This window comes from Ictalurus punctatus, chromosome 17 (assembly GCF_001660625.3).
Source record: "Ictalurus punctatus breed USDA103 chromosome 17, Coco_2.0, whole genome shotgun sequence".
Classification (NCBI taxonomy): Eukaryota; Metazoa; Chordata; class Actinopteri; order Siluriformes; family Ictaluridae; genus Ictalurus; species Ictalurus punctatus.
In genome coordinates this window covers 9,762,113-9,788,685 of record NC_030432.2, presented here as the reverse complement: position 1 = coordinate 9,788,685, position 26,573 = coordinate 9,762,113, and the positions used below count along the sequence as shown (strand labels likewise).

At 40.9% G+C, this 26,573-nt stretch overlaps 1 protein-coding gene across 3 annotated transcripts in view; it reads left to right on the top strand.

The window, feature by feature from the left end:
- Positions 1 to 25,321, top strand: part of sgsm2 (small G protein signaling modulator 2) — a 52,149-nt gene extending 26,828 nt beyond the window's left edge. The window contains exons 3-24 of one of the 3 annotated variants that reach the window (XM_017490282.3): positions 2,053 to 2,221; positions 5,572 to 5,736; positions 5,843 to 5,910; positions 6,076 to 6,224; positions 6,864 to 6,998; positions 7,878 to 8,002; positions 8,170 to 8,237; positions 9,056 to 9,219; positions 9,610 to 9,739; positions 10,969 to 11,103; positions 16,021 to 16,180; positions 16,285 to 16,349; positions 17,905 to 18,050; positions 18,157 to 18,285; positions 18,370 to 18,552; positions 19,394 to 19,771; positions 20,163 to 20,287; positions 20,405 to 20,487; positions 20,921 to 21,030; positions 21,127 to 21,223; positions 21,311 to 21,478; positions 22,648 to 25,321. In XM_017490282.3, coding sequence (XP_017345771.1) covers positions 2,053 to 2,221; positions 5,572 to 5,736; positions 5,843 to 5,910; positions 6,076 to 6,224; positions 6,864 to 6,998; positions 7,878 to 8,002; positions 8,170 to 8,237; positions 9,056 to 9,219; positions 9,610 to 9,739; positions 10,969 to 11,103; positions 16,021 to 16,180; positions 16,285 to 16,349; positions 17,905 to 18,050; positions 18,157 to 18,285; positions 18,370 to 18,552; positions 19,394 to 19,771; positions 20,163 to 20,287; positions 20,405 to 20,487; positions 20,921 to 21,030; positions 21,127 to 21,223; positions 21,311 to 21,478; positions 22,648 to 22,736 — 3,041 coding nt within the window. In that variant the 3' untranslated portion in view covers positions 22,737 to 25,321. Of the gene's footprint in view, positions 1 to 2,052; positions 2,222 to 5,568; positions 5,737 to 5,842; positions 5,911 to 6,075; positions 6,225 to 6,863; positions 6,999 to 7,877; positions 8,003 to 8,169; positions 8,238 to 9,055; positions 9,220 to 9,609; positions 9,740 to 10,968; positions 11,104 to 16,020; positions 16,181 to 16,284; positions 16,350 to 17,904; positions 18,051 to 18,156; positions 18,286 to 18,369; positions 18,553 to 19,393; positions 19,772 to 20,162; positions 20,288 to 20,404; positions 20,488 to 20,920; positions 21,031 to 21,126; positions 21,224 to 21,310; positions 21,479 to 22,647 lie in introns of all 3 variants that reach the window. The other 2 variants (XM_017490280.3, XM_017490283.3) reach the window with 2 other exon arrangements.
- Positions 25,322 to 26,573: the final 1,252 nt, after the last annotated feature.

The window sequence follows — 26,573 nt, the reverse complement described above, 5'->3', positions numbered from 1 at the left end:
TATCTTGGACCAATATCAAGAGAGCATGTTTTTGCACATTGTGCATGTCTGTTTGAACATGGGTGTACAAATGCAAACCACCAAGCACATGAACACAGAAATGAAAGTGTTTCAATTTACACCTTGCCCATCTCACCCCATGACCTGTTAGGTATGCCTCCTCCCTGACTCATTGTTAGCTACAGTGCTTGTTGTTTTTAACATGATTTTTAACACAGCACTTAGCACTTAGATGATTCATCTGATGCGCACACACAATGGTTAGGTCTGACAGCTTGTTTATTAAAGAAGCGGTGGGGAGATAGTGGTTTCTGCCGAGGGACAAGCCTACTGAACTGCATATTCTGATGGAGAGAAGAAATACAATATTTTCTGGATGGCTCAAATGTCATGAGAAACAAGCGTGTTGCAGAGAGCATTTGGCTGCACATAGGCCTATGTCTGGTGTAAAGCCGCTCTACTGGTCTCCAAATTCAGACAAGAATTCAGCAGGCACATGACCATCCAAGATCTCATGGACCTCTAAAGACCTATAAGATCCAACAACTGCACATTCAGTGACTCGTCATCGCTTTGCACCAGGAGTCAAGCAGTGGAGGCTGAAATCGGCAAATATAGCTCTGGTTAATATTTACTAGGGATGCATCTGTACTGGTCTCATACCTACTGTGGAGGGTTTTTTTTTTTTTTTTTTTAAAAAGCCACAATACCAACATATGATACTGTCATGCAAGCCTAGTGTACATTGTCTTACTATTTTACATATGGCAGGAAATGACAGTGATCTGGATGTATTTCATGATTAATCATGGAAATCAGAGCAAAGCAGACTGTTCTACATGGGGAAAAAAAGAGGAGCTACTACAGAATCTTCCTACAATACAAGTAACCGGTTTAAACATCTAATGGCATTTAAATGGTATCTTAAATAGAGAGCGTGGCCAATAAAAAGAGCACATGGAGTTAATTGCTAGCAGCACATGATAGCAACCAACATAAACTGAGACAAATAAAATGTTCCATGATGCCCCTGATTGCTTAATTCTAAGCAGGTTTGAGGGGGAAAAAATTATATTTACTTGGAAGTCAAAGTTGAAATTCAGCCCAACGATGAAAGTTGATTTTGTATGCATGTGAATTGAAAGTTGAAGGTTGAAATGCATGTGATTTTTTTTTTTCTCCAGTTTTTTCCTTTTCCCACTGTGATATAGCAGAGTTACCACATTAATCTTGTTTCGGCAGATCGAATCATTACTTTTTCAGTATGCTTTTTGTTTCCTGTTTATGTTTGGGCACATTTCTATGCACACATCCATGATAATATGGGACAGAGTGACTCGAAGAAGCAACTTTAGTGTTGCATGGCCAGCAATAGAAGAGCCGTTAGCGTCATAAAACTGATTATGCAGTCGGCCAGCGCCTTGGTTGCTCCAAGATATCAACAGCATCCATCATGTTCGAAGACAGCGGCCTGACTTTTTCCCACCGTCACAACAGATGCAAATTTCATGTGTGGCCTTTGAGACACATTAAACATAATTTATTCTACCGTCAGTGCTATTTATTGGGAATCTAACAAGATTACCTGTTGTCCTATTATGAAGTGTGGCTACTCTGGATTGACACAATGGTATTAAAATCTTTCTTTTGGTTAGACGGGACTGTATGAGGCTGACCTGGGTTTGTGGACCCTGCAGGGCCAAGCAGAAGCTGTAGTGCTAACATGTTGTTTGTCCTGTTCCTGCTACTAAAATATTTACCACAGCTTCAGCATCAGCCTGTAAATCGTGTTGCCAGTGGTAATTGTGTTTTGCACCCCGCACCATTTTTATCTGTCTGGGGCAGCTGTCTGAAAAAGCCACCTTCTCAAAGAAAACAAAGCTTTCGCAAAAAATACATTTCTAGTCATGTTCATTGAAAGCAGAGGCCCATTGGGATTACCTGGGGTGAATTGTACAGTAGATTGTCACAAGTGTGGTCACCGCTCTGTTTAATATGTACTCCTCTTCCCTACCTCCGTCCCATCCATCCTTTCTTCTCTTCCACTCTCAGGTGCAATTGAGGCTTGCCTGGGCCACATGCTGAAGCGCAGAGCTGCAGGCTTCCTCCGCAGTGATAAGATTGCTGCCCTCTTCACCAAGATCGGAAAGGTGTACACCGCCGCTGAAGAGGTGTGCCGCAAGGTCCAGGAGCAGCTGCAGCAGCAGGCTGACATCACCAGGTCTGAACTTTCACATTTGAATCCCTCTTCAGGGTACTTTAAATCTGCACTCGACTTGCCATGGACGTGGGAAGTTGGAACTCTAAATGATGTCATTTTCGACCTTCTTTGTGTTGAAGCTACAAAGTGGGGAAAGTCAAACATGGACACCTCCATGTTCGTCTTTTGTTAGTAACAGTCTATCAAAAGATAACTGTGATGAGTGATGTACTGTATAAAGTCATTGTTATAGATGTCATGTATGATTGAGCTAAAGCAAATGCTAGTATATAGCGCATAACTCATTTAAAGCTAAGATGTGCTCCTTTGTTTACTGTTCATGTTGTGAACAGTCAGTTGATTTGATGTCACTTGCTGATGTCATGGTTGAGGAAACTGTCCCAAGTTCCCGAGTAGGAATTCCGAGTTGAGTTGAGGGGGTGTTTACTTTGTTGTTTTTTTTCCTAGAAGGTCGGAAATTACAAGTTATGACCTTTAATCGAGTGCATGACAAGAATATCTATCAGGCTTGGCACACTACAGTCATTCCACTTAGCCGAACTTGTTACGCCCAGCTGTTGAGACATATTAATCAATGTTTATGGCTGAAAATCTATGCATGAAATTGGAAAGACCACAGAGCTGTTTGGTGGGTCCCTGAACAGCCTTTGCAGCTTTCTGCTGTAAGTGAGAGATGGTTTGTCTGGATGAAACCGACTTCACTCTGCTTCTTATTTGTCCATTAATTCTCCATTAGCAGACCCACATGGCATGTGTAGCACAAATGGCTTCTGCATAAAGGGGAGAAATCTCTAGGTGACTGTAAAGGAGTGGCACACACAGCCTTTGTCTCCTGTGCGTATCTATAACCGTGCAAAACACAGAGTTTCATCTTGCACTCAGCGACGCTTCGACACTCTGCCTTAATGTAGTGCATCTCTTATTCGTTTCCACTCCACTGAGGCCCCATTTGCTCAATTACTCCAATTGCCATGGCAACATTACAGCATCATGATCGCTAGAACAAAGGACAAACTTGCTCATTTTAGGATATCTGTGAGATAATGATTAAGGCTTTGGTTGATAGCAGAATGAAAGGTTATTACGAAGTACACCGTGGACTCAAATGGATTTGTGATGGCGAGATGGTTGTTGCACTCGTGGCATGCTTGGGCGTCATTGTTTTTTGAATTCGCTTGTCATCTTTCTTTTACAGTGGCACTTGGAGCTCTGAAATCTAATTAGGCGGCATCAGCCGATAGGAGCCGCTCAGTGGAGCCCCATCCCGCTGCGCAGACCAGATCTAATTTGGTTGATCCATTCTGGGTTTAAATTATGTTAGCTGGATGTTGCTGGGAGATAAAAGAGAGGTGGACCTTTGGCTCATCAGCAACAGTGGGAATATGTCCCACCCTCTCCTAGAAAGGGCTTCTCTAATCACAAAGATAACAAGTTAAGGGTGATATAGGGTGCTTGTCGATTTGTACTATGTGCCATCATAAAAATTTGGACTTGTATGTAATTCAGTTGCTGGTTGTAAATGTATTTTATCTGTACATTTCAAATAATGGTATATGTAGTGTGTTGGCTCTTCAGTACCCTCCCATCCTGTAGGAGAATCTGACTTGAACTGTACTAATCAGTTTAGACTAAATAGGTCCTGTCTTGTGGTCCTCATACTGTATCTTATGATATGGGTTAGGATCAATCACAGCAGATGGGTTTGTTGAAGAGAGCAACATGCACAAGCACTCCTAAAGAGAACAATATTTAGACGTGCCCTATAGTGTCCTTTTTTCATTCATTTAATCTGTCATTGAGCAGCACTAAGGTGGCAACTTGTTTGGAATAAAAACCCGATTAAGCTTAATACAATTTCCTTTCATTCCATGTGCTTTTTTTGTTTTTTATTTTTAATAAATTCGCAAAGATTTCAAACAAACTTCTTTCATGTTGTCATTATGGGGTATTGTTTGTAGAATTTAGAGGAAAATAATGAATTGAATCCATTTTGGAATAAGGCTGTACCATAACAAAATGTGGAAAAAGTGAAGCTCTGTGAATACTTTCCGGATGCACCGTATACATCTGCACTTTGTTGGGGTCATCAACATCTCGACATAGAGAAGGACCGCATTTGAGATCAATCTTTATTCGGTTCATTAATCGTGGTGGCCTGTTGCTGCCAAGGTTTTCATACCATCGATATTAATAGTTCTCTGTAATGGCGTCAGTTCTTCTAGGCAGGTGAGGCATTATTGCTCTCAGTGCAGAATCTGACTGTAAATCACAATAGTATATGCATATCTTGAGCAGCCATCTCCTGGCTCTGGGATTTATTTGCTTAAAATGGCCTGCTTGCTCGCACCCAGCTTGACTGGCAGGGCACAATGGGATCGATTCTAATGATGGTTTGTGGGGGATGAGGGAGAGGCAGTGGTGCAAGAAGTAGGATCGTTCTTCTTTGGGCTTGCCTTAGCCAGACAGATCAATGGGTTATTGGCTCAGGTTACTGTTGAGCTTAATCATGTTGCTACCAAAAATGCCCATTGGATGTCTGTCCTCATAATTTCCTACTTGGTGTAGTTGCTAGAAACCCCCTGACGACTTCTACCATGATTACACTAACAGTGCCATCAAGACATTCTTGGTTTTCAGTGTATCAGTAAAGGTCATGCTGTCTCTATGTCCTGATGTCTTCATTCCGAAAGTTCTTGTAGACTTATAAATCAGACTCAGCACTGTGGTGTCCTTTCTGAAGCATTATTTCTATAATTGTGGTTTGCTTAAAAATTGGAAGTTAAGCGTTATAGGTACCGGAAGATTTACAGTAAATGGTTTTGAAGCATGTTATCTAGCTGTCCAAGTCCTGATCTGATATTACTCACTCTCAGTGAGTGTATCCAAGAAAGCAGTGCTCTGAGATGAGCCTCACAAGATGACACATTCCATTGATATGTATTTTATCACCACTGGGTAAATGGCTTTGCAGGTATAAGTGGCTGTGAATAAGTGTGTCGTGACTGCTGCTAGCCCATCTTGTCGGCAGTAGACAAGCTGAACACTGTTGCTCCCCTGTGGATAGACTGTGTGAAAAAGTACAAAAGATTGCGTCTAAAGATAAATAACCCACCTTCAGGCTCTGTGATACTGGAGATAATGTCAATCTGGGTCCTGTGTGGCTTTACTTCTGTAAGTTTGGGCATGTACACAAATGCAGAAAATCGGATTCGTTAAGGTGTATCTCTATATCTTTATATATTATATACCTTTAACTGGCTGAAGTGTATGCTATGTGACTAAAGTCTTTAAACAGTGCCATATTGATTGACTAGGAGTTCTTTTTTCTGTCCATCTCTAACTCTCAGAAGGACCCAGAGCACAAGTGGACAGGAGCCTCTCCGCAGACAGGGTTCCTCTGCAGGCCGACTTCCTCAGCCTCTCTCAGCTCAGGCCATCAAGCACATCTGGGTCCGCACTGCCCTTTTTGATAAGGTCCTGGACAAAATAGTACAGTATATCGTGGATAACTCAAGGTAGGATGGAGCTTGTTTGTGCATGCTCCTTTAATGCTCATTTGAATAAACTCATTCTGAATAAAGTCATGGAAGGAGTCAGCTTGTCCTTTCTGTGTGTTTGCAGTAAGTATTATGAAAAAGAAGCCCTGATGCATGACTCTGTATTCGGCCCTATCTTGGCAGCGCTTTTGGGTGAGCCTGTTTAAGTTCTCAATGCCACACTGTGTGTCCATAAAGTACTGAATTCATTTTATCGTTGTGTAGTAGATTGGTGTATATAAGTAACTTTTTTGGTTTTGTGTTTGTTCAAACTTGACTCATATTTCTCCACCTTGATTTATCTGGATTTTATCATAGTCGGGCCTTGCGCTCTGGAGTACACAAAGCTGAAGACATCAGACCACTTCTGGACGGATCCTTCAGCCAACGAGCTGGTCCAGAGGCACAAGATCCATGGAGCACATCGAGTCCAGGAGGCATCGCCCAGCCGCAGGCCTGCTCTCGGGGTGAGAGCGAGCAGCATGAGGGGTGTGCATGGATGGAAGGGTAGAGAGCAAACAGTCTTAACATAGCATAAATAATATCTATTTGATGCGAACTAAAGTATTTATTGTACAGTATGCTACAAACAAGATGCCAAAATAGATACTAGGTAATAGTACCATCAGTACGGTCACTAATATTCAGTGAAGTTCTCATGTCGATGCAATATCTCGACAGTGAACTCAGGTTTATGTGGCTGCTCCATGCTTTGAAACCTGGGGGGGGGGGCATTATTGAACTAATTATGATAAAAAGGCATCTCTTCTCGCTTGTCAGTTACATGGATTGTCAATTCTTGCATTAGCATTCAGGCATTTACGGGGCTGTCGCTTTGGAGGGAACACTGAACTTATTAACAACTTATTAGCTCTCCTGCCCTGTGACATCCTGTTTACGAGTACATATTGACTGAGAACTGAGTGAAAGGAGACATGATATATTGAATCAGTCATTTGTCTTGATGCATCGAACGGACGATGCATCGAACAGACGATGCATCGAATGAATCCCTCTCGGGCTGGAATGCTTTTGAAATGCAGTTTATGTACGAGTATTTTTGTGATCCATTGCCAATTTTATCCCTTCTCTTTGCCTGGTCTCAGATCCGTAAGAGACAGTCCAGCGGGAGCATGTCTGAGGATAAGTTTGCAGCCTCTGCGAGGGAATATGTGGAGTCGCTTCATCAGAACTCGCGTGTACATCTGCTTTATGGAAAGAACAACGTGCTCGTTCAGCCGGTGAGGAACTCCACACGCTGACATATTTGTGTTTATGTAACAAAAAGGAACGATTCATCGTGTCATTCAGTACTTTAGACTAGTTAATCCAGGTGCAGAAACACTGCAGGATGGCCATTTTGCAGGAGGGCGGTGCTTATCACTCGGATTCAGCCTATACTCATTCAAAATTGCACACGGTGTTGAGTCAGTCAATGACTGGGGTTTCCTTCCAGGATGAACTGAAAAGCGTTGAATTGTTGTAAGCCTGCAGGTACGCTGCAGTATACGTGAAACGAAGTGAAACAAAGGAGCTGTATCAACACTTATGCGAAGCGCCCATGAGAGACATAACGTTCTTGAGAAAGCAGCTTTTCCATTTTAAAGCTGGTAGATCAGGATTTGCGCTAATCCGTATAAAGGCCTTAGGACTAAACAATGTAAATAATAAGCCAAGAATCAATATTATTGCAGTAAAAGGCAAAGGTGTACGTGAGACAGGTTTTTAAATCCCACTCCTGCCTAATTCTAAATTCTGACCAAACCTTTCTGCTCCCACAGTACGTTTTTTAGTTTCCAAAATATAAATAAATTTGCAACCCTGAGCAGACCGCTTTTTGTATTCCATGGTGGAGGTATGCAGTAAAAGAATTGATCGCAGATCAATAAGACCTCTGATCTATCGTATATGGGGGCTTAGAGGTCCTCAGTATGTTACAGTGTGAGTAGGTTGCAATCTCTACATGTTCTTTCTCTATTTGTATAACTGTAATTTGTTCTAAACAGAGTATTTCCCCATTCATGCAGGATAAAGAGTTCTATATTACTTTAGCTGGTCCAAATGGAACATCTGATATATAAGAACCCAAAGTAACACAAGTCTGTTTTTTTTTATTTTAGAAGAAGGACATGGAGGTGTTGAGGGGCTACCTGTCTTTACATCAGACTGCTGACACGCTCACACTGAAATGGACACCCAACCAGTTAATCAACGGCACTCTGGGAAATTGCGACCTGGAGAAGAGGTAGCTCAGCGCACACACACACACACACACACACACACACACACACACACACACACACACACACACACACACACACACACCAGCTTCCACACTCACATTGATTCCGCAGTATAACATTGTAGCCACATAAATCGACTCTGACACACATACTGATCCTCTGTTCACAGTATTTATTGGGACTACGCATTGACCGTACCCTTAAGACAGATTGTCTGCATCCACTGTCACCAACGGCGTAAGTCTTTCTCTTTTCATTCTTTAATGCTGGCGTCACTCAGTCAAGCTTAACTTTGGATTAACTTTGCTCATTTATGCTCTTGTGGCTGAATGGACACAAATCCCCATAGCCACATCTTCCCAGAAGAATGGAGGTTATTATAACAGTGAAAGGGACTAAATTTATAATGGGATGCACATATGGAGCTGATTGGTCAGATGTCCACAAACTTTTGGCCATATCATATACATGGTTTTGACAGTTCTGGCAGCCCATGGACATATGCATTAAATAAATAGTGTCATTTACCAGCTTTCCGACTGGTCATTTAGATACCGGAGGAAAACACCCACATTCCATATATGGAACTGCTAGTTAAATATGTAACCGTTGTACCATGAGCCCCAAGTAACTATCAGGGGCAATGAATAGCATGTAGTTCACCAACAATGTCCCAGAGTGATGTATGACACAATGTTTGCAATGAATTTTGTCATCCATCTTTTCTTGCTATGTCAGTGCTGGTTGTGAATGACAAGGAGCCCTGAGAGGCAAAAGAATTAAAATGTCATGAGAAAACTGACCCACCTTAGTACTCACTGGAAAGGTTCTTGGAGAAAACAATAAAGAAATGTGTCATTTAGTTGTCATTTTCCTAAGAGAGTATCGAAATCCCTGATAAACCATTTTTGCATTTCTTGTACTTTCTCGTTACTTATATAACTTATTTTGTGTATCCTAGCCTTTATGTATGCACTGTGCTTTAACTGCTGTGAATTTCCCTTAAATCAGTAAACGTTCTATGCATTTATATGACACGTGGTGTCTTCTCTCAGCGGATTGCGGTGGGACTTTGGTGTTGGTGAGTCAGGATGGGATCCAGCGGCCGCCTCTTCACTTTCCCCCTGGAGGTCACCTGCTAGCCTTCTTGTCTTGCCTGGAGACAGGCCTACTACCCCGGGGGCAACTGGAGCCCCCACTCTGGTCTCAGAAAGGCAAGGTGAGTGTCTTCATTACTGTACATTCTGCCTCATTATTTACAATGGGATGCAGTAAGTGAAGGTTAAGAGACAGTCCTACAGATAAAAAAAAAGCAGTAGCTTTCCTAATGGTGCACACGACAGCGTTCAGATTTTGCATCTAAAATCAATATAGCAAAAAGAAGAAAAGTCATGTTTAGGGCCTCTCTATGCAGCTTGGCCCATCAAGCCCTATTTGAGTAGATAAAGTTCTTTCTTGCGTTAGCCGCCCACCATGCGTTGAAGTCCACCATGAAAGTGCGTGTTCTATTCTGCATAGCATCTTAAATGAATGACGTATTTTAAGAATTTCGAGAAGAACTACATGCTTCTTCAATTTTGACGTGTGTGCTTGGCTGTGTATCTGGTAGGGTAAAGTCTTCCCCAAGCTGCGTAAAAGAAACAGCACAGCTCGGTTGGTAGATCAGGACAGTGATGACGAGCCAGTCGCTGCAGACTACGTGTTCCGCATCGTTTACCCCGGACACCGTCAAGACTCCAGTGAGTTAGCTCTGATATTGCTTTCTTTCTCCTCTCAGCCATTTATCTGTTCATCCACCCATTCATCCATCCATGCCTGGGAAGCCACTGCCACAGATTTTGGGGCGCTATTGTTGATTTTTTACGTTCTTGCTGTATTTCCTAGATATGCCAGCTGCTGTGGTGGCTGCTGAAACAGATCTGAGTTCAGATATTCCCATCAGGTGTCAGAAATAATCATGCTAGGGTGGACAGTATGCGTGTGTTTAGTAATGTAGTAAGAAAGTTATTAAGAATCAGTAAATATAGCATAAGACTTCACTTGGATCTGATTTATAAGACTGCGGGTCTGATGTACTCAGCTTTTAGTCCATTTAGTTCACACAATTCACTCGCTATGACAAGAGTGTCTTTGTTGAATAAGAACTTCATTTATTGATAAATTTCTCACTGGACGTTCATTTCCTTGTTATTCCTGAGCTTTTTGACGTCTCTCTCTCTCTCTCTGATTACCCATTACCACGATTTCACAGTGGCGTTTATACATTAATATGTACCTGAAGCGAAGAGCATTTAGTAGACTATCTCAGGTGCAGTTACTTAGAATGATGAGCTGCAGAATTAGGACATGATATGTTAAGATTTGAGTGAATATTTTGGTCACAATCACGTTGTGTGCTCTTGCGTGCATCAGGCCCTCAGACTTTGATTCGACGTGAAGGTTCGTACTCGATTTTGTATGCATTGATATATAAAATAGGGTATGTAATTTGACTAAATTAATTAAGCCTATACAGTACAAACCAAACTACTGACTCATTTATAACAAATGAATGCTGATTAATCCCCCTGATTAGCTACATCATTGAATCATCAGCAATGTTAACAGCACCCTTCTTTAGGACCTGAACTAGACTTGACATGAGTACTCATGTCCAAAATTATAGTGCACAATATCCAGTGTAATCCTGCAAGGAAATGCAATTGGTTATCCAAATGATCCAAAATTGAGTTATCCAGGTACTGAACACCCATAATGCACTTTGATGTTTATAGGGAATAGTGAGGGCACCATTTTAGAGACAAGGTTAGATTTGAATAGTAGAGCTGATGGCTTGATACGCAACTTGGACTTGAAGGTAAGTGATGAGTAAAACTGGGGTGTGTGTGTGTGGTTTGTGTGTGTGCACACATGTGGTGTGGTTTCGGTGTGGAGGGTGCTAAACTGTGTTTTCTTATTGCCCGAGCAGTCACTATAAACTACCACCACACCACGGGCAGTCGTGCGCCCTCTCTGGACGACGATGAGGAGGAGGAAGATAGACTTCACGCAATGATCTCAATGATCTGCTCGCGGAACCTCACAGACCCTAATGTCATGAAAGGTTTTTATCACGAGTGCCACCCCTCTACCCCACCCCACTCACTCTCTCCTACTCTCTCCATCACTCGCTTTTGGCATGCCTTCTTACCTTGCTTCTGGATTCTTGCCTGATCCCTCCCCCTCTTCCCTCCCCCTCCCCCCACCAATGTCCTAGTCCAACAGTGCAGGTATTAAAATGTCAGTCAGGCCAGTTGGATTTGCGCTAGTCTCTCCGGCTTCATCACGTGGACATGTGTATGATTGACCAAGCCTGTGTGCATGGTAACCATGGGGACATCAACACGGTAATAAAAGCTAGGTGGAATGACACGGCCTGGGTTTCTCTGACGCTGTCCACAACAGAGCAGAGAGAGGCGATGTTACAAATATGGTTGCTTTCTGCTCACAGCTTAATGTAGTCATCATCCCTTTTTTTGAATGATTCACACTTTGTCATATATTAGCCCCAATGCAATGTTGTCATGTGGTAAAACTAACAGAGTTAATGTTCTTGGTCTTGGTGGCGAGCATAGGCAGTGCGTGCGTGTGTGTGTGTGCGTGCGTCTGTGTGTGTGTGAGTGAGTGAGTGAGTGTATGAGTGTATGAGCGTGTGGGAGGGAGAGGAAATCAGTGCCATGTTTTCCCCCCTCCGATACCCCCACCCCCTCGCTGTCGTCACTTTTTCCCTTGCACTCCGCTGTTGCTGGGGGTTACCTGCACTAAACTGTCTCACTGGCATTAGAATTGTCGTCACATGGCCACAGGGACACATGCTACACTTTAGAGCTGCACAATGTAGACAAAATGAGCATATTGATGATTATCTTGTTATATTATAGTATCTATTATATTGATCGTTATATGCTTTACAGTATAGTTCAACTAAACTGGTGAATGAAACCTATGATGTACAGGATAAAAGACCATTTGTTTGACATTTGAAATAGTGTTTAAAAAACACTATGGAACTTTAAAGAAATATTGTAATTCTGTAAAGCTGCTCATTTACATAATGCAGGCTGCCAGGCCAATATTGTAATACCAAGTAACAAATGGTACATTGTGTAGCCCTACTACACTCCATCTCTGCTTTTTGCATCACACCCACACACAACGGGTATATGGAAGCGCTATGCTGCCTTGCAAGAAATAAAATCCCCGTCAGAATCTCATTATTAAAAGAAAAGCATCTCAATACTACAAGAAAACATCATGTTATATCAAGAAAAGCGTCTTGTTATTACGAGATAAAAGTTACGAAAACAATATAATTGATCTCATTTTTGCAATATAGACTTACCAATCAATACTTCCTGCTTGGTTTAAATTACAAGATTTGAATATCACTGAGCAGCGTAGAAGGTGTCTTCAGCAGTATACGCACATTACAAACGATTCAGAAATTCTAGTATTTATTGTTCGATGGACAATTTGGTCTGACCTCTTCTTGTTGTTTATGATTGCTGGTGCCATATACAGTCAGATCCATATATATTTGGACATTGGCAAAGTTATTGCTATTTTAACTGTCTACCACAGTAGATTGGAGTTGAAATTAAATAATGAACATGAGCTCAAACTGCATTCAATTTAAGAGAGTGGGCTCAGGAACACCAAAAGGCCCAGAAGACCACTGAAAACAACTGTGCTGGATGAATGAATGAGTCTTTATTGATCACATATACACAGCATGGTGAAATTATTTTCTTTGAATGTTAGGAAGTTGGGGTCAGAGCACAGGGTCAGCCATGATACAGCACCCCTGGAGCAGAGAGGGTTAAGGGCCTGGCTCAAGGGCCCAACAGTGGCAGCTAGGCAGTACTGGGGCTGGAACCACCGACCTTCTGATCAGTAACCCAGAGCCTTAACCACTAAAACACCATTAAACAAGAGAATTCTTTCCCCGGTGAAGAAAAACACCTTCACGAGATTGGCCAGTTAGCCAGGTCAAGAACACCCTCCAGGAGGTACTGCAGGTATAACTGTGTCAAAGTCAATGGTCAAGAGAAAATTTCATCAGAATAAATACAAAGGGTTTACCATGAGATGTAAACCACTGGTAAGCATTGGTTCCCTTGTATTTACTGACGATGTGACTGCTGACAAAAGCAGGAGAATGAATTCTAAAGTGCATAGGGCTATATTATCTGCTTATATTCAGCTAATTGCTTCAAACCCCATTGGACATCGCTTCACAGTGCAGATGGACAACGACACAAAGCATGCTTCAAAAACAACCCAAAAGCTTTTAAGGCGAAGAAGGGGCATTATCTGCAAAAGACAATCACCTGACCTGAATCCTACTGAGCGTGCATTTCACTTGCTGAAGGCAAAACACTCCAAGAACTGAAGCAGGAACTGTAGACCACGTGTTCACCTGATTTGGCTGTAAATATCTGCATCCAATTAAAGTTGAGCTCATGTTCATTTTATTTATTTCAACTCCAATATACTGGGGTGGACAGCTAAAATAACAACTTTGTCGGTGTCCAAATATTTTTGGACCTGACTGTAACAATGTACAGCCTGTGTTGGAAGCAATTCTTGCATCTCAGCTCAATTCCACAAGGATCCAGTGTTTTTAATAAAAGCCCATCTGTGTTTTGCGAAACAACATACCCAGCTTAAAGACTTCGAATATGTTGTAATTTGTAACCATGAAGCTTTCCATGTTGTTAAAGTTGATCAGAATCAAAGGTCTGAACAAATTTTGCATCTGTATAAACTCTTGGACTGGGGTCACGGTGGCTTAGTTGTTAGCACGTTTTCCTCACACCTCCGGGATTGGGGGTTCATATCCTACATCTGCCAGTTTGCATGTTCTCCCAGTGCTTTGAGGGTTTCCTCCAACCGTCCAAAGACATGTGTTGTAGGCTGATTGGCATTTCCAAATTTTTCATAGTGTGTGAATGAATGTGTGTGCATCCAGGTTTTCCCGTGACCCTGTGTAGGATAAGTGGTAGGGAAGATGGATGGATAAACACTGGGGTTTGTGAATTCTTTGTAAAGTGCATATATTAATGACACTCTCTGTGTGGGTTAAGCCAAGCATGATGAAAATTGAGCTAATTCTCTCAACTGCACCATCAATTCAACCTGCACCACCAATTTGTAACCATGTAGGTTATATTGTAAAAACAAGTTCAGTTATGCGGTTTTTATATACTGTATTTATCTCATAATAACAAGATGCTGTTCTCATAATAGTGACATATGTTCTTGTAATAATTAAATGTTTCCTTGTAGTAACAAGATAATGAGATGCTGATGGGGATTTTTTTCGTACATGGAAGAGATGCGTTTCCAGACAAATACAAGCGCGTGTAAATGGTCTCCGGGTGGTTGCAGTGTATTTATTTGGGGATGGATGTGAGTTCAGTAGGAAGAGCAGAAGTCTGCCTCTTTCATTCCCTTTTCTCTGCACTGTTGGGCAGGCAGCAATGCTTCCAATGATTTGCTCTGATTTCCTTTGGCACTCCTTTTGGTTGACTTGACGTGATGAATCACCTGATTTTTGGGTTCTACTTTTCCATTTGATTTCACTGCGACATGTTTGATGCCTCTGCATGGGAAAAAGAAAAACTGCACCTACTGTACCAGTATCTTTTATTTAATTATTATTTAACCAGAATGTGCACCTCTGCTTCTTTGTCCAGTCTATGGTCCCCGTCCCCCCCACCTGTCCCCTCCCACCAATGACTTTTCTGTTCTGTTCAGTTTGATATCATTGAGTTAATGTTTATTTCCTTCCCTCCTGTTTTCAGCCAGTTTTCTGCAATGCTGTTCACTATAATTCTTCACTAACTGCGGTCACCTTTCATTACAACAGTCTGGTCCTGTGGGGTTCTGGCGTGGTAGATACGTGAATCGTTCCGTGAACACATCACCTATTTGATCATAACGTTGGCACATTTTCAAATCTAATAGCCCGCACAAGAGACCCACCAGCAGTGAAATTCAGACCTTCTGTCCTTCTGTTGTTGTTTTTTTTGTTTGTTTTGTTTTGTTTTGTTTTGTTTGTTTGTTTTGGTCACGGCCCAACAGGAAGTTTATAGTGTTATCAGGTCACCAGCTCGGGCCTGAAGAATTAAGGTGAAGAGCATTTGCTCAGTGTGTACTGTTGAACCTTTTTTTTTTGTTTCACTTGGCTCAAGTACATTTACATTTAATGACATGAATTTTTTCTCTCTTTAGTTGTCCTTTTTGGTTTGTTCTTGTCCTCCTCTCTACTCTGTTATTGGTTTGATGCATCCAGCATGGTGGGAGCAGTGGCTGTATGTCCCCTCTCTTCCTCTCGTAGCTATCTGAATGCCTGGCTCTGTCCGTGCAGTGGCACGCTGTGATTGGCAGGTCTTCTGGCATGGCCACCCCCCTTGCATTGTTCATGCCTTTTATCTTTTGGTTTCTGTTCCTTCACAGATGCATGCTACCTCAGGAATCCTTTTACCTCCCTGTGTCTGTATTTAAGGATCTCAGGGATCTGAAACCAAATCTGATCGTATATAGATGAAACTCTTTTACCTTATATGATATGATATGATATGATGGTTGAGCTATGTTATATTTTATATAAAATATTCTTATTTGAAACAGAACATGAAGATCAGTAAAATTGATATAAGATATAATTGTAAGAGCAGGTGTGAACCTGTTTTTGTAGTGCAACGTTGTTGCCACCATAATTCTTTTTTTTTCTTTCTTTCTTTCTAAATTAATCCTGTCAAAGTTTAAGCAATGCCATCAGCGATTCTTTCAAAAAAAAAAAGAAGGAAAAGAAAAGAAAAGCAGACAGGCTTAATCCGATGACGCATTAAGAAACACAAAGGAATTGTGGAGGAGCAATCTTATAATGAAGGTTACTAGGGCAGGATTCACATAGCTCATTCATCTTTCTCTCTCTTTTTCTCTCTCTCTGTCTCCCCTCCCTCTCTCTTCTTAGACCATGGGGACATGATGGAGATTCAGGGCTTCGGAGGCAGCCCGTTGTCATGGCAGCAAGCCGAGAATGCCAGTCATGCGTCGTCATGCTTGTCCTGCTCTGTTGGGGGCGGTAGCTTGTCTATAGAGCTTCCTGGAGAGTGCACCTGCATGCATGACCGGTGAGAAAGCATCAGTTTATTTTTAATATACAGCTTTTTTTGTGGCTAACTCCCCCATTTCCACCGGATGCTGATCTCTGCTGATGTTTCTGTTCTGCGTCTAGAATTCCCCTCAAGATGCTGTGTCATAACATGAAGAGGCAGATTGTCTCTAGGGCTTTCTATGGCTGTAAGTTCACAGCATTATACATTATACCCCGATTCCGAAAAAGTTGGGACCGTCTAGGAAATGCAAAAAAAAAATATAAAAAAAAGTCATTTGAAAATTAAATTCACCCTGTACTATATTGCAAACACATTATTAACACATTATTTGATGTTTTCATTTGTGAATTTAATTTATTTTTGAAAATATACACTCATTTCAAATCTGATGACTGCAACACACTCCAAAAAAGTTGGGACAGTGGACTGTTTGTCACTGTGTAACATCACCTTTTCTTTTAATAACATTTATTAAGCGTTGGGTAAGTTTAGCAAGTGGAATTTTCCCCCATTCCTCCATTTCTTCAGCTGCGCAACTGTATTGGGCCTTCGTCGACTTATTTTGCACTTCATAACGTGCCACACATTCTCAATCGGAGACAGGTCAGGACTGCAGGCAGGCCATGCTAGCACCTGCACTCTCTGCTTATGCAACCATGCGCTTGTAATCCGAGCAAATTGTGGTTTGGCGTTGTCCTGATCTGGATGGCAGCATATGTTGCTCCAAAATGTGTACATATCTTTCTGCATTAATGGTGCCCTCACAGATGTGCAAGTCACCCCTGCCATGGGCACGAACACACCTACATACCATGACAGACGCTGGCTTTTGGACCTGACGCTGATAACAGTTGGTCCTTTTCCTCTTTGGTCCGGAGAACATGGTGGCTGTTTTGTCCAAAATCTATTTGAAATGTTGACTCGTCAGAACACAAAACATGATTCCACTGTGCTACTGTCCATTTCCGATGAGACCGAGCCCAGAGAAGTCTGCGGCACTTCTGGACGGTGTTGATGTATGGCTTCTGCTTTGCATAGTAAAGCCTTAGCTTGCATCTGTGGATGCAGCGGCGAATGGTGTTGAGTGATGAAGGTTTACTTAAGTATTCCACTCATGGCGGTTTTTAAGACAGTGACATCTGAGAGATCCGAGATCACGAGCATGCAGAAATGGTTTTCGGCCTTGCCCTTTACGCACAGAGATTTGACCGGATTCCTTTAATCTTTTAATTATATTGTGCACTGTAGAAGGTGAAATGCCCCAAATCCTACCGATTTGTCTTTGGCGAATGTTGTTCTCAAAGTGGTGGATTATTTGCTGACGCATCTGTAGGCAGATTAGTGAGTCTCGACCCATCCTTGGCCTTTTTTGGAGGCTCCTTATATACTACGATTAGACGATTGCCTCACCTGTTTCACATCACCTTCTTATTTCAACTTGTCACATCGCTATTAGTCCTAAATTGCCCCTGTCCTAACTTATTTGCAACGTATAGCATGCATTTTCAAAATAAATGTTGATCTTCAAAAAACTATGCAGTTGATTAGGTAAAACATCAAATACCTTGTCCTTACATGTTTTTTGTTTAAGTACATTAAGTACATTTACAAATCACTCCTCTTAGTTTTTATTAGCATTTTCCATACCGTCCCAACTTTTTCTGAATTGGGGCTGTATATAAACGCATGAGGTTCCAATTCAGCCATTCAGCATGCTAAAAAAAATATGATCACTTTAGGGCTAGCCTACTGTCGGCATCTGTCCACGGTGAGAACACATCTGTCAGCACTGGTCAACCACAACATTGTCCCACCAGACAAACCTTGTGAAGCATCTGGAGGTCTCAGCAAAGACATCTGGAGCAAATACCAAAAAGACTGCAAGGTTGGTGTGGTGCTAATATGGCCCATTAATGAGCAGCATGATTTCTGACTGGTATTAAGTTGTCATCTCTCCACCTCTTACAATCATAGTTAAATTTTTTTCCCAGAACTACAAGGAGCTGGAGCTGCTGCGGTTGGTTTATTATGGTGGTGTGCAGCATGAGATCAGGAAAGAGGTGTGGCCATTTTTGTTGGGCCATTATAAGTTCGGCATGGGGAAAAAAGACATGACGCAGGTAAAAACCAAATCCCTCAAGAATCTAGTGAGCTGTTTCTCTAAGCTACTTTAGGAGCAGGTCTGACTGTGTTGCTTTCTGCAGATTGATGAGAAGATCACAGCACGCTACAGACAGGTGATGAGAGAGTGGAAGGCCTGTGAGGTGATCGTGAAGCAGCGGGAGAAGGAGATGCAGTCGGCCATTTTTGCCAAACTCTCATCAGGCAGCAGCATTGACAGCCACGTCATGAAACTCATCCACAGAGACTCGACTCTCAGCAACGAGGTAAGCTTCTCCCTTCTGTAAAGTATTACTTCAACTGAGGAGCTATCAAACTGTTCAGATTTGATCACTGTAGTGTGTTTTTAAAGTCAGTTACAGTGAAAAAGGTCAATCTAAAGAGACATTAACAGTTTTGGAAAAAGACGAATACATTATAAAGAATGAAAGGTTCACATGGCATCTGATTGAGATTAGAAGTGTTCATTGGGACTGAGATACCATAGGACGCAGTAACAAAAAAAAAGTAGCATGAGTAGGTGTTTAGTAGGCGAACGGTCACATATGAAGCATGGAGGACAAACAGAGACCATGTTCATTAACATGAACCTGCAGCGCTGCCTGATGCATTTACAGCATCCTTAGTAACTGCCTGGGCAGGATTGCAGTGGTTTAATTAGGATATTAGTTTGTTCATACACTACAAATCTGACATAGTACGTGACACAGTAAGTGAAAATATCTTGAATATAGTCAGATTTGTCTCCTATTATAAGATTTATACATGCCAGATGTATTTCCTATTATAAGATTACAATTAACCAAATATAAGTTTATTCAACCTGTTTCTAGATTTTCAAGCTTTGCATTTTCTTGTTCTATCGGCAGGTAATTTTGCTGCATTTTAGAAATAAATGCTTAAAATGAGCAAAATTATCTGCCAAAAGAACAAGACTATTTCAAGCTTGAAATTAGTCATAAAAAATGTGCATCACTAAGTTTTAGTTAATCTTGTATTAGAATCAAATAAATAGAAATAGAACCAAATTAATTTGGATGTACTGTACCCCTTAGTATATATTAATATCTGCTTGATAATTTCTCCATCTCTCCCTCCTTCTTTCAGGTGTTTATGTCAGTGGACGAACCCGATGGGGTTGGTCAGGTCACTCCATGTGAGAGTGATAACACCCCCACCATGACCACCGTGATTAATCCGGTCGCTCTGGCTCCCGATGAGAGGTCACTAGTTGAGTTTGACTCCCCAGACTCAGGCCTTCCTTCTTCTAGGAACTACTCAGTAGCATCAGCACACTCCCAGATTCTGTCTAGCATTGATGATGGGCCGAGTATGGAAGATGAGCCAGGAGATGAGACCACGCCTAGGGCTGGACTGGGAGAGCCGAGTGGGCGAGACTCACTGGGCGAGGACAGGCTGTGCAGTCAGCTGGATAAACTGGTCACTGACAGTGAAGATGTTCCAGCATCGTTCTCGTCGTATACGGTAAACTCAGCTCCCCTTATTAGGCCCAAACTATGACCCATAAAATATACATTCAGTCTTTTCATCCAGACACTGTGTATGGTTTTAGCATTGTGTTGTTTTTGTTTTTTTTGTCATTATTTTTCTTTCTTTTTTAAAAAAAATTTGTTGTAATTATTTGTAGCAAATTTACTGAATATATTATATACTAAATATTTTTATTTATATTTATATTTATTTGTTATAATAAGTATGTAATTAATTTATGATGAGCTTGTTGTCTTCTGAGCTTTATTATTATTATTATTGTTGTTGTTATTATTATTACTATTATTATTATTATTATTATTATTACTACTACATGGGAAACAATAGAGTCTGGTCAAGTGGGGGTTTTTATCATTTCTTACAGATTGAGCTGTTGGACACGGTGGCTCTGAACCTGCACAGGATAGACAAAGATGTTGCACGCTGCGACCGTAACTACTACTACTTCACCACAAGCAACCTGGAGAAGCTGCGAAACATTATGTGCAGGTGAACCAGACTTGGGTCTGTCCTTTTCCCCTACCACTGTTCTTAATATGCAGAATATTAGAAGAATATGTCTATTCTACTCAGTCTGACTCCTTTTCCCCTCTCCTTTCCTCTCAGTTATGTGTGGGAGCATCTAGAGGTGGGTTATGTGCAGGGCATGTGTGACCTCCTGGCCCCTCTGATGGTCATTTTGGATGATGGTGAGAATCGGAGATTATTCCTTAAACTTTGTCTTTGCTAACTGTTGGTTTAATAGACGGAAAAGCTTGTACATATTTCTTGATTTCCCTTTTCTGTATTTTTCCCGCATATTAAACACATAACCAAAGGCAGTTAACCAAATGGCATAAGGACAATTATTTTAAAACGCTACAAAGATAATAAATATCAAATATAGGAGTTCTTGGATAAATTCTTATTATCTGTCCAAATCCATATCAAACCCATGTTTCATCTCATGTTAGAGCCATAGGGTTAAATGTATGATCATAGCACAAAGAATCGTATCATTATATGAAGGAGGCTAAATTTAGGTCTTTTTAGCAGCTGTGTCCATGAGTTGTGCCCTCTCATTCTTTCATGCTCTCTCTCTCTCTCTCTCTCTCTCTCTCTCTCTCTCTCTCTCTCTCTCAGAGTGCCTTGCCTACAGCTGTTTCACACAGTTAATGAAGAGGATGAGTCAGAATTTCCCCAATGGAGGAGCCATGGACACTCATTTTGCCAATATGAGGTCCTTGATACAGGTGATGTTTCCTTTCCCCTCAGAGTCCATCTGGATAGAGATTCACACAGTGAGAGACATGATTATTAATGAGCTGTCACCTGTGCTGCTTTTACAGATCCTTGACTCCGAGTTGTTTGAGCTGATGCACCAGAATGGAGATTACACTCACTTCTACTTTTGCTACCGCTGGTTCCTGTTGGACTTCAAGAGAGGTATGACGGCTTGTCAAATGTTTATGATTATTCTGAAATAGTGAAAGCCTCTGCTCATTTTTGCTTGTTTGTATACGTGTGTGTTAGAGCTACTCTATGAGGATGTATTTGCCGTGTGGGAGGTGATCTGGGTGGCACCCCGTATCTCCTCCCAGCATTTTGTACTGTTCTTTGCGCTGGCTCTGGTGGAGGTGTACCGGGAAATCATTCGCGACAACAACATGGACTTTACAGACATTATCAAGTTCTTCAATGGTGAGGGAATTTGCTTATCTATGCTTATACTTAACTAAAGCACTGATTAAGCCACTGCTATGTGCAGCTTCATATTTTAGGTTGTGGAAATGTGGCTGTCTCGTGTGTGTTCTTATACTTGTTTTTTTTTTTCTTTTCTTTTTTTTTTATATTTATAACCTGGAGTGACAGACTGTACTTAGTGGGCACAACAATGACCATAATACCACAGACAATGGTACACCTTCATCACCATAGTCATGTGTACTGTATACAACGTACAACTAACACCATTACTGTTCTCTTGACAAAACAAAACGTGACAATTTTCTGAGCATCAAAAACTCATGTTAATCATTTAGAAGTACATAAATGTTATAAATAACTAACTCATGTGATCATGTTCCAGTGCATGTCTATAACCTGATCATAAAGCTGCCTTTAAAATTCAAAAAGAGGTTGGCTTACATTTTAGATTAAGGTAAAACTTACAGTAGACAAGCATCCTTTACCTGTCTGTACAAGAAAGACTCGGAAGGTTCAGATGCTTCTCTTCTTGGCATCATTTTAAATGCCTGCATTTATTTCCGCAGATTAAAAAAAAATGAGCTGAAATAAAACAATAAAATATGCAATGGAGTGGGCCATCAGAAATGTGAATGGATAGGCCTGTGAAAAAGTAGTGGTTTGCACTAACGTGTATATATATATATATATATATATATATATATATATATATATATGTGTGTGTGTGTGTGTGTGTGTGTGTGTGTGTGTGTGTGTGTGTGTGTGTGTGTGTATATATATATATATATATATATATATATATATATATATATACAAATACACACATATATATGTATATGTTAGTATATGTCGTGATAACATGCCAACAAAAGGAAAACATTGTCATCAAAAAAAAAGAGGGGTTTAAAAAAATAGATGAAGCAGTTATGGAGTGGTGTCCAATGTTGCTGAAAATAAAGATGTTCTCATTATGGTATCCTCAATAATGGTATAAAAGTACACAAAATGAAATGTACACCAAACATGAATGAATGAATGAATTCGGAAACTGTTGATTTAATTAGTGCACGCTCATTTCACCATCCCAACTTCTCAGTTCACCATACACAACTTTAATGAGTAAGGTCTTTAGTAACTATATGCCCTTTTGTTCCGTCTAATAGAAATGGCCGAGCGACATGATGTCCAGAACATCCTGAGGATAGCCCGCGAGCTGGTACACAAGGTGCAAACACTCATAGAGAACAAGTGAAGCTCACTTCCAGCTTCCTCACTCTGCTTCTCATTACTCCTTCCCCCTATGGTCCAGTCAGCAATCCCTCTACCGAGCGATGGAGGGGGAAGGAGAGCACACCAGCTCTCAGTGATCTCAGTGACTCCCCTGGGGTAAAGCGATGAGACTGCTTGGGACCTGCAATTAGACTAAATGGCCTGAAATCATCCTTTTTCTGTATCCTTTGCCTGTAACGGAACGCCATTGTGTTGGCTGTTGGAGTTGTCTGCATGCATGTGGGATTTGAGCACACTGTGACAGATTTTTTCGTTCTTATTTTTTTTTTTTTTTTTTTTTGCCCGTACACTATTCCAGTATACGCTGCATCCACTGGATCCTTTCAGCTTCCTTTCAGAAAGCGTCCACTTTGTAAAAAAAAAATTAATTAAAATGACTTCAGCCTCAAGTTGCCACAATGTAGTTCTGTTTCACAAACGACTGTTTTTCCTCTCTGCCAAATGTACAGAAAGTATTCCGCACTTCTCAATGACTCTCAGGAGGATCCCTTCTTCTCTTTGTCTGCCTTTATTAGATATGGCACTGAACAGTACAGTTGAGCACATTTGTTTTTTCTCAATCCACAGAGCCTAGCATTACAGTACTGAAGAAAAAGCAGAAGCTGCCTAATGTCAAGCCCACTAAAGAACTAAGCCACGAAGAAGTCATTAAAGCATCGATTTGTGACCAAAAGGACTGTGCCAATTATATGACCTTGTCATAGTATCTGTCTGCCTTGTATTTGTCTTTGACTTTGCTGGCCTTTCTCTACTAGATCTTTTGGAACTCTTCTGAAGGTTGATTTTAAAAAAATAAATAAGTCAAAGTGGCTACTTTTGCACTAATGCACATCCCTCCCTTCCTCAATCCAAAAGAGGGAAAGGGCTGGAGGTGTAATTCCCAGGATCCTCTCTGCTCTGGTTGAGAGTCTGCTCTGCACATGATGGCTGCAAAGCCATGTAAAAAAAGAAGAAGAAATGGGCAGTGTGATGTGTCTCAGAGTGTACCACATCAAGAATGGTGCATGGCTTCTTTACACACTAGCTAGTATGTAATTGCTCACTCATTGCAGCTTTACTGAGTGATATCTTAAGTATGGACTTGGCCTGCTGATCAGTATAGACCTGAAGTTCGTACACAAGACCTGCAGAAGACGGTCACTCTTATGTTTCAGCCAAAGCTCCTTCTCAGTACACACAGCACTCATGGTGCTCAGAAACTAAACACGTCAAACATTACCCCTTAATGTCTTCCCCTATCTTGAGCTACTGCTACCTAATTCCTCCAAACACCTTCAAATCAAATTTGTACTCCTACAAAGCTTATGTATCAGTTATCAGGTAGCAGTTCCTTAGTGGCCCACTATAGTTTCTGTGCCTCAGACCCTGCTAATCAGTTGTCTTCATTTTGTGAGTGTGTGTGTGTGGGACATGATGCATCCTATGAAAGATTACTTCCAAGAGGAGCTTGTGTACCAAAGCCTCCAGAATATCGTCCGTAGCGTCCTACAGTTGTGCAACATCCATGCATAACTCAAAGACTTTTGAATGAAAGTAAATCATCTTAATTTTTACTGTGAAACACTTAATTTATTAATCACCAACCCCCACCCCCCCACCCCCCTTAAGGCAACTGTATTTTAAACACTATTTTATTTTTATTTTATTTTTTACTTTTGGTTGTAGAGATGTGCTTCTTTGAACCCTGTATAACTGGAGAACTGTACAGTTTGAATGTGGGAAGCCTTTGTTACATGTTGACTGTTACAGTCCTTATTCATGTTGTGCCCTGAATTCTATGGATTTGAAAATGATATATTTTGTTTTGGATGCCAAACTGAATGCTGAAGTATGTATTTTAATGGATGTATAATTTTACCTTGAATGTATTACTAAAAAAAAAAAAAAAAAAAAAAAAAAAAAAAAGTTGTTCCTAAAATATTTTGACACAATCACGTTTCATTTGTCAAAATATATTTGCTTTTTTTTCCCAATAGCGAAAAAGAAAATCTATAAACATTGGGTGTGTGTTTGTATATTAACAGCAGAAGACAGAACAAACCAAATGCTGTGTCCTAAAATCACCACTAGTGGGTGCTCCAGTCAAATAAATAGCATCATAATCAGCGACGCATCAGTGGGTAATATGGCGAGTCTGAAAAATGTAGACGTTTCCTTACAGAGATTAAATGAAATGTAAGTAAAACATTCAGTTACTTACAACAAAAATACCCAAAGTATATAATTTTCAATGGATCTAAGCCATGTATGTACATGATCACTTAAGTAAAAAAACACTTTCACCACCAAAAGTGGAATCTTAGGACCTCATGGCTGTAATGGCCTTTCTTGAATGATCTTTTTCAGCTCCATTCCCTTTGGATGAGAAGGCTGTTCATACTAACATCATTCATGCTTTCTGGTCATATTTCAGAAAGTGGGACGATGTACATGATCCGCTGCATAGAGCATTCGCATAAACTTTTTCATACAATAATTTAGCCACCGAATTCTCTTTCATCTTAGTTTGAAAATGTCTACAGTTGCAATAAAATGATTAAACCCCCATTGCAAATCAGATTTATTGTCAAAATGTACAGACCTTCAGCTGTTTGAAATGAACAAATCAAACAAAAGCAATTGAAATAGTTCAACAATTTCCCCAAATTCAACTGAAAATGCAACTTATAATGATTTCTCCAGTCTCAAAATGATTCAACCCCCTGAATAGAATCCCTCACAACAGCACAAATATGCAAAACAGGTGTTGTCTCAAGCACACCTGATGCAGCTAATCAAGGGCTTCACTATTTGCCCCAGGTGTGCTTGAGCTGGAATACCTGAACTGGCTAGGGGTTGGTTGAGTGTACCTGGACGGAGCAGAAAAAGGAAGCGATCAACGGCTGCAACCGGATTTCTGAGAAGGCAGGTTGTGAAAACCCTCGAGTGACTGCAAAAGACCTGCAGCAAGACTTGCACTGAACAGCAACAGGCACTGAGGTTTCAGTGAGCACAGTAAGGCGCGTACTAAACGCAGAAGGTTTCCATGCCAGAACTTTGAGGACTTTGGACCATTGAGCATCGGTCCACTTCGTTTTCTCCTTAGCCCAGGTAAGACGCTACTGACGCTGTCTCGGGTTCAGGAGTGGCTTGACACTAGGAATGCGACACAGCAACATTTCTGTATTATAAATTCTTTATTCTAATATTTTGAGATAGTGAATTTTTGATTTCCATGTGCCGTAAGCCGTAATCATCAAGATTAAAACAAAAAAAAGGCTTGAAATATTTCATTTTATGTGTAATGAATCTAGAATATATGAAAGTTGCACTTATTTAATAAAATTACGTAAAGAAATGAACTTTTCTACGATATTCAGATTTTTTGAGATGCACCTGTACATGTCACCCATAGCATGTGAAAAGGGAGAGTCTTCAGTAACTGGTTCAACTCTCTGAGATCTAGAATTTGCCAGAAACCACTGTCCTATTTATGAACAATGAAATAAGTCAAATAGAACCCTTCTGTCCAAGAGGGAATGAATTTCCTGGGACAGGCATACTGTTGGGTTCTGAGACAAAAAAAAAAAGGCCTTGTGTGTCAAAAGTCTGGGAGCCAGAAGTGGAACTATAATCTGTATTGCTGCAACACTGTCATTAGGACCCAGGGTCTCATTATCAATCCCTTTCCCAGCTTTTCTACAGGGACTTGGGAAAGATGTATCTTAAAGGAATCTTAGATCCCTGTCCAGGGCCTGTCCTATGGAGTAGAGTACTGAGGGGTACTCAGACACCGTCTGAAAAAATGCGTCTCCCCAAG